Here is an 8,198-nt window from a genome sequence, read left to right as displayed (position 1 = left end):
GGTGCCTGGCCAGTCTGGGTGAGGGGCTGAGGGCCGTTTTCAGACTGGCCTGCGACTGAAGCTCCCAGCCTCTCCTTTTTTTATTTTTTTTATTCTGGGATTTATTTACCTTCTATACTTGAAACTCTGTTGCCTTCACTGGCGTTCCCAGCTCTGAGGCCACGGCCTGCTGCAAGCAGGTATCTGGGGTTTGTTTAGCTTCTATAATTGAAACTTTGTTGCTTTTGGAGCTTAGAGCCAGGCCGCAGCAGGCGGGAAACCTTGGCTTCCTCCATCACTGGAGCAAGCAAGCCTCCTGCTCGCTTCAGCTGCATGGCTGCCAGCCGCCATCTTTGTTGGCAGTTAATTTGCATATCTCGCTGATTAGCCAATGGGAAGCGTAGCGGAGGTACGGTTAATTACCCTTTTTGTCTTTTATTAGATAGGATAATACATTTTGTTATCTAACACCTCCTTATTAATCTTTTAAAATTTTTACTGGCTATTCAATATTTTCTCTCTGAGATAAACTTCAGAAAAACTTTCAAAAGAAGAATACCTCTGTAATTCTGTTTAGAACTACATATAAATTGATTTGGGGGGAAAATGACATCTTAAGTTAAAACTGTCTTGACAGGAATGGGGTATTTCTCTTCATAATAGGAACGTACTCATGTTCCTCAGTAAACTCTTGATGGTTTCCTCAGGAGGTCCTTGTTAAGTTTAATCCTAGAAGTGTTATATTTTCATTGTCAGTGTGTCTAGGATAAAATTCCTTTACATAGCCTGACTCATTATTACTGGTATTTGTAAAAGCTACCAGGTTTTAGAAATTTATTTTAAAATCTACTACCTTCAAAACTTCAATTCCAACAGGCATTCAGTTGGTTCTTGACTTTTTGAAGTAAATGGTTATTTCCCCTGGAAATAAATTTCTTTTAGAAGTAAAACATTTTATATGACTTTTTGATATTGAGATTTTAGCTTTGCAGATACTAAAAACATACTGATTTTTTTTCTGATTACTTGCAAGCATAGACAATCACCCCCATTCAGAGTACTTACAACATTTCATTCTAATTTTCCAAGTTTTATACTTTTATTTATTTAAAATTCTTGAACCAGCTAGAATTTATTCTGATACATGGGGTGAAATGATTGTGCAAAGTTTTTCCCAAAAGACTAACAATACTCTTCAATGAATAGGTCTCCATTTTCTCTTCTCATATAATAAAGTATGAGCTGTTAGGTGGCTTCATGGATCTACTTCCCTAAATGTAAGCCAAATAGAATCTAAACTATTACAGGTTTCTGACATATTTCCGTATGTGGTTGTGCCAGACTTTCTCAATCCTTTTCCAGCAATTCCTTTTCTATTTCCTCATTTATTTTTCCCAATGGGCTTCACAGTTATTTGGTTAAGTTAAACAATTTGTATTAGAACTCCAAGTTACATTGCATTAAACATTTAAACCAACAGGGAGAACTGATATGATATCCTCTTTAATCTTACTATCCAGGAATGCTATTTGTCCATATTTATTTAAATTCCCTTTAATATTTATCAATAATATTTCATAATTTTCTTTCAATAAGTACCACATTTCTTGTTAGGATTACTCCCATGTATTTTCTTGTGTGTATGTGTGTGTCTAATTTGTGAAAAGTAAATATTAAAAATTAAGAATTTATATTTATTCCTTTGTTAAATTTTATTTCCATTGAAAGCAAAAGTAATAAGCATATGAGAGATATAAAAGATATATAGAAAGTACAAGATTTGTAAGTAACATACCAGGGGATGGAGATATGATACAGTCTCCTAGAAATTTATTTTCAGCAAGATCTCCTTTTATTTCAGTCGTTTTCAACAATGTTTCAAAGTGAAAATGAAGAGGCACATCTGGAAAAATAACGTTTTTAAAAAAACTATTTTTAGTGAACATCACTCATACAGGTTCAGTAAAATTGCTTTCTTTCTATGACTAGCACAAAGCCTTAGAAAAATAAGCAAAGGTTTAAAAAGTCACAACTTTCAGAAGTAGCAGAATACTCATTCAAAACAAATTAGTAGTATTGTGGAATTACTGGTTATATGTCTTAAACAAATGCTAATGATGAACAACTAAAATAGGACATAAAATGAACAAAATTATAAATATTCACAGATGAGAACAAATGTATCTGAAAGTCTTTAATAAAACACAGCCAAACCTGACTGATTCTTTTTAAGATCATTCCACTCCACCCCCACAACCTCTGCATTTCATTACTTGAAGGAAAAACCACTATAAATCAGATGCAATCTTTTATGAAGAAGTCAACTTTTACATTACTTAGTTTACTAGTATTATGAATCACAAAATGAATCTTTTACAGAGATTAAAACCTATTGATTCCTTTTATAGATTCATTTTATTTATAGGGTTAGATTTTTCCATAGAAAATATTCAGTTACTCAGAAATTTCGTTATAAAGAGGCTTACCTGATGGCAATGACAGAACAGAATGGAAAGAAGAGTCTAACTCTGATACATGTTCGCTTAATATTTGAGACTTTGAATTGTGTTCACAGCTACTCCAAGTTGAAGCTGACTGCAGGCAAGGCATTTGTGCAGTATTTAAAAATGTTTCTTTTGAAGGCAAAGTCTGCAAGGGGAAAAAAATAATTTAAAGACTTCATTTTTTTTTTTTCTTGAAAACTGAACCAGAGAGAACATAACAGTTATAATCGAGTATCTGAGTAACAGAGGAAGAAGTCCTGGCATAAGTCACCATGGAGAAAGACCTTTATTTGTGTTTGTTTTTTTCCCTGTTTATTGACTTTATTGGGAGAAAGACCTTTAAAATGACGTAGAGTGAGAGAAATTACTTAAGGCCATGAATGTGATGAGATTTGACTAGTCCATTTTCAGTTTTTCAAAATGAAGAAAGAGCATTGTCTATGAAAAATGGGTCTTTCTTCCATCTTATAAAATCTCAGAAATGAGTTTGAGAAACTGGGTGAAAAGAAAATGGTTACAATCCATTTACAGGAAGAATTCTGATGGTGAGCAGGGACTATATTAAGATTAAGAACTGAGTATATGCTTCCTCCTTGCAACCATTACAACTAATGAATGAAACTGGAGTCTCTGCCTTAAATTCTAGTAACAGACAATATTTACACTGGCAAGACAGTGAAGTACTAAGAGTATTTTACATGTTTAAGTAAAATTTATTTAAAATAAAACACTTAAAAAGATATGCGGGAAACATGCAATATGTTACAAGAATTTCAGTTTCTTGAGATAACGAGTTGAGTCCAGGAATCTCAAGAAAACCATGTTACTAAATCAAAAAAGTTATGTTGCTACATTAAGAAATATAGGATGGGGCAAAAATAAGTTTATAGTTTTGAGTATACAAAATAGTTTATTCTTGTATTATTATTTATTATTATATTTCCCATATGAACAACTATAAACATACTTTTGCCCCATCCTGGACATATTTGGGTTAAATCCTGAATTTTAAAATTATTTTTATGGTTATAAAATTACTATATAACCAATGGGGAAAATCTATAAAATAGAGAAAATATTGTAAAAATTAATAAAGGTCACTTGTGTTCCTTTCCTCACTCTTACCTATATTTTTGACAATAACATTAGGGCTCATTTTGTTTTTCAAGTAACTGATATTTAAAATGCTTATAATAACTGAGACCCTTAGATGCTATTTTAAAACATTTTTTATTAGGTTTGAACTTTCTTGAGTTTGAACTTCCTGGCCCACTGACATTTTCTCTTGTGTTCCCACAGCAACTGGGCATATCCTACCATAGCAATCAGCTAGATTTCCCCTGGACCATTAACTCCATGAAAGTGAGACTGTAATATTTAATTTTGTATTCCCAGAACCTGACACCATCCCTGACCTATGGTTGAAACTTGAATGCTGACCAACTGCATTTTATCCTATTTGATTAAAAAATATTTGAAGTGAATAAAACTTCAAATGTGTGTATGTCTGAGACTATTTCATTGGAGAAAATCAGTACCTGTTAATATATGCTAAAATGTATTACATAATGACTTCTGTTTACATTCCATTTGGCCATGACTTAAATCAGATAGTCACACCTACCTGCAAGGGAGGCTAGGAAATGCAATCATTTTTCTGGGTGGTCTAGTACATTGGATACATGTGGATACATGAATAAGAAGGTGAGTCATTTCCAAGAATTATTCTAATTATATAATATGTATAAACTTATGGGAACAGTTGCTGTTTCTAGCCTTACAAGATGCATTTGTACTTTTGATTAATTAAAATTATTTGCTCTTTTATGATGTAGCTTAGAAAGGTATAAGGAACATTTATTTGAAATTACAAAGAAAAAATGTGCTAACCTCCCTTTTTCCATATATGGCTAGAGCATTATAAATAAAAATTAATAAAATCTGAATATTTACCATATAATTAGTTTTCTCTTGAATTTTTTCCAAATCCAGGAAACCCATTAGCCAATTTGAAACTATCCTAAATAATTATGGAGACAAGTGAGGGGCATCTAGGAAAAGGCCTTTTTTTCCCCCTGCAGAGAAAGTGAAGCCCAGGAGGCTGAAAAGGAATAGATGGAGAAATAAGAGAAAAACCAGGAGATTCTCGCCAATAAAAATGCAAATGTCTAGAGGATGTGATCAACAATACCATATGCTGCATAAAATTCAAGTAAAATCCTGAAAAATATCCACTAAATTTTTTAACTTTAACAATGAAACATTTCATATATGCAAAAGAAAATAGGAAAGGCATTAAATAACTTTTAAAAAATCCCTATACTCACCATCCTACTTTAAGAAATAGAACAGTATCAATAACCTTGATGCCTTTTGCCTCTTACACCACCCACACAAGCCTGTAAAAGAGATTGCTACTTTCCTCCTGATAAATGCGCTGTCACCCTGTTCAAAACTCCTGATATTTTGCTGGGCACATTTGCTAAGCTTCCTTGCACCTAAAAATTACTAAATTCTAGCCAGAAGACCATGAAGAGAAGTCACGTGCAGTTCAGGAAGTGATGTCATTCTCCCCTTGCTACTTGTAACAGAGCTGTGGTGGGAGCCACTGTAACCATGTGGAGGAGGGTAATGCTCAAAACATCAAATAGGCAGGAGAGCCTGGCTCCTAGGTAACCACAGGATTAGCATGGCTGTCATGTCTAGAACATTTTCAATCTGTTACAAGACAAAGAAATAAACTTGTATCTTGTTTATGTCACTATGTGGGGTTTTGTCAAATGCAGCTAAACCTGTATCTTTCACTAATACAGTGTGCCTCCTTAATCATATTTTTTTCTTTCCACTTCCAGGAGTAACTGCTATCTTGAATTTTATCACTTCTTTGATTTTCTTTATAGCTTTTCTAAATAAGTCTATGTAATCCTATATAATTTACTACTTAAACCTATGGTTTAAAATGTATATAGACAGAATGTTAATTATATTTTCCTGCTTTATTCCTCAAAATTATGTGTATTCAATTCTCATTCTGTTTATAAATACCTACATTGTTTCTAGTTTTTTTTATTATTATGGAGAACACTAGTGTGAATATCATTATTACAGGGATGGGCAAAAGTAGGTCTACAGTTTATATGTAAATAATACAATAATAAATAAATATTAATTACTTGCATAGCCACAACCATAAGCCTACGTTTGTCCACTCCTGTGTTTGTGTCCTGACACGTGGGTGTAAGAATTTCTTTGGAGTACACTGATAGACATGGAATTACTAGGTTATACAAATACATGAACGCACACAATCAACTTGACTAGATAATTTTTTTTTTACAAAGTAGTTGTAACTGACACTCCAACAGAGCAGATCTTAGTTCCCACTGCTTCAGATTTATGCCAACATAAGTCTTATTTCTGCCAATCTCAGAGCATGCAAATAGTATCTCATGGTTAAAATCTGCATTGCCGTTTACTATTAGAGTTGAGCACCCTTTCAGACCTATAGTTGGCCATTCACTTTTCCTTTGGGGAAATACATGTTTTGATGATTTTTTTTATTGGGATGTCTTTTACTTATTGATTTTTAAGTTCACTTTACACACTCTGGAAAGTTACAAATCATTTTGTGTTCTGTATGTCACTCCCTGGCTGAGCTTCTTTTCACTTTCTTTGTCGTACTTTTTGATCAAGAGACCTTCTTGACTTAAATGTTTCCTTTTATAAATATTGATAACAGTCGTGCCAGGACCATTCAATGAGGGAAAATAGTCTTAACAAATGGTGCTGGGACAACTGGATATTCACAATTAGGAAACAGAAAAATGAAGTTGAACTCTTACCTAACACCATACATAAAAATTAACTCAAAATGAATCAGCGACTTAAGTATAAGAGCTTACAGCCATACATATCTTAGTAGAAAACAGAGGCAAATCTTCACTATCTTGAATTAAGCAATGGAGTCTTAGTTATGACACCAAAAGCACACACACACACACAAAATAATCGACAATTGGACTTCATCAAAATTAAAAACTTGTGCATTAAAAACATCAGAATCTAAAAAGAAAACCTAAAGGAATGGGTTTTTCTACATATCAAGAATATATAAAGAACTCATCTCAATAAAAGGCAAACAACCCAATTAAAAAATAAGCAAAGAAAAAATAAGCAAAGGACTTAAACAGACTTTTCTCCAAACAAGATATACAAATGGCCAACAAGCACATGAAAATATGCTTAGTATCAAGGGTCATTAGGGAAATGCAAATCAAAACCACAATGTGGTACCACATCACACCCACTAGGATGTCTACAAAAATAAAAGCCCAGGAAATAACAAGTGTTGCTAAGGAATAACAAGTGTTATAGAAATTTTGGGAACCTCATACACTGCTGATGGGAATTTAAAATATTTAACTGGTGTGGAAAACAGTTTAGTGATTCCTCAAAAAAGTTAAACAGAATTACCATATGACACCCCAATTCCACTACTCAGTAGTATGTGTGAAATTTGCCCCCATATTTTAACATAAATAGTAACATGAACTGTTCCATGTCTTGGCTTTTTTCCCTAGTAAATGATACATCTTACACACCTTTTCACATTAGTTTGTATAGAGCTCCCTAATTCTTTTTTATAGATTCCAGTGTATGGATGCTCAAATGTATTCAACCAGTTCCTATTGATGAACATTTGGGTTATTTATAGTTTTTGCTTTTACAAGAAATGTTGCAATTATTTTATATCATATATCAATTCACATTTAAAAAGTAACTGAGGTGAAATTCACGTTACATAAAATTAACCACTTTAAAGTTAATCCAGTGACCTTTAGTCAATTTACAATGTTGTGTAACCATCATGTCTATCTAGTTCAAAAAATGTTTTTATCACTCCAAAGTAAAACTCCTTACCCAATAAGCAATTTCTTCCTACTACCTCATATCCCCAGCCCCTGGCAACCACCAATCTCTCATTATGGATTCATCTATTCTGAATATTTCTTATAAATGGAATTATACAATATGTGACCTTCTATGTCTGACCTTTTTCACTTAGCACAATGTCTTTGAGGTTCATCCAGGCTGTAACATGTATTAGTACTTCATTCTTTTATGGCTGAATAATATTCCAATGTATGTATATACCACTATTTGCTTACAAATTAATGATTAACATTTAGACTATTTCCACCTTTTGGTTATTGTGGATAGTGATGTTATGAACATGTGTGTATATGTACTTGTTTGAGTAAGTGTTTTTAAATTTTGGAGGGATATACAGGCATACCTGGGAAATATTGTGGGTTCAGTTCCAGACCACTGCAATAAGGCAAGTATCACAATAAACTGAGTCACACAAGTATTTTTATTTTCCAGTGCATGTAAAAGTTACATTTACACTATACTGTAGTCTACTAAGTATACAATAGCACTATGTCTACAAAAGAAAAAAATGTATATACCTTAATTAAAAAATACTTTATTGCTAAACATGCTAACCATCTTCAGTAAGTCCTATTTTTTAATTTCTTTGCTGTTGGAGGGCCTTACCTTCAATTTGTTAAAAAAATGCAACACCTGTGAAATGAAATAAAGTGCAGCACAAAACAAGGTATGCCTGTAAATGGAATTTATCCATGTTGTTGCATGTTTCTGTATACATTCATACAATTTTATTATATGAATATATTATAAGTTCATATAATT

General features: G+C 32.8%; 1 protein-coding gene and 1 long non-coding RNA gene across 2 annotated transcripts in view; one reads left to right on the top strand and one right to left on the bottom strand.

Moving 5' to 3' along the window:
* LOC106727461 overlaps positions 1–3,979 on the top strand; it is a 20,267-nt gene extending 16,288 nt beyond the window's left edge. The window contains exon 2 of the long non-coding RNA XR_001363657.1: positions 3,879–3,979. This is a non-coding gene — a long non-coding RNA (uncharacterized LOC106727461). The remainder of the gene's footprint in view (positions 1–3,878) is intronic.
* KANSL1L (KAT8 regulatory NSL complex subunit 1-like) overlaps positions 1–8,198 on the bottom strand; it is an 82,182-nt gene that overhangs the window by 17,781 nt on the left and 56,203 nt on the right. The window contains exons 7-8 of the mRNA XM_014546054.1: positions 2,466–2,628; positions 1,775–1,882 (exon numbers count right to left, since the gene is read on the bottom strand). Coding sequence (XP_014401540.1) covers positions 1,775–1,882; positions 2,466–2,628 — 271 coding nt within the window. The remainder of the gene's footprint in view (positions 1–1,774; positions 1,883–2,465; positions 2,629–8,198) is intronic.

Source organism: Myotis brandtii, unplaced genomic scaffold (assembly GCF_000412655.1).
Source record: "Myotis brandtii unplaced genomic scaffold, ASM41265v1 scaffold43, whole genome shotgun sequence".
Lineage (NCBI taxonomy): Eukaryota > Metazoa > Chordata > Mammalia > Chiroptera > Vespertilionidae > Myotis > Myotis brandtii.
The sequence above is the reverse complement of the archived record's forward strand: the minus strand, read 5'-3'. Positions and strand labels throughout refer to the sequence as shown.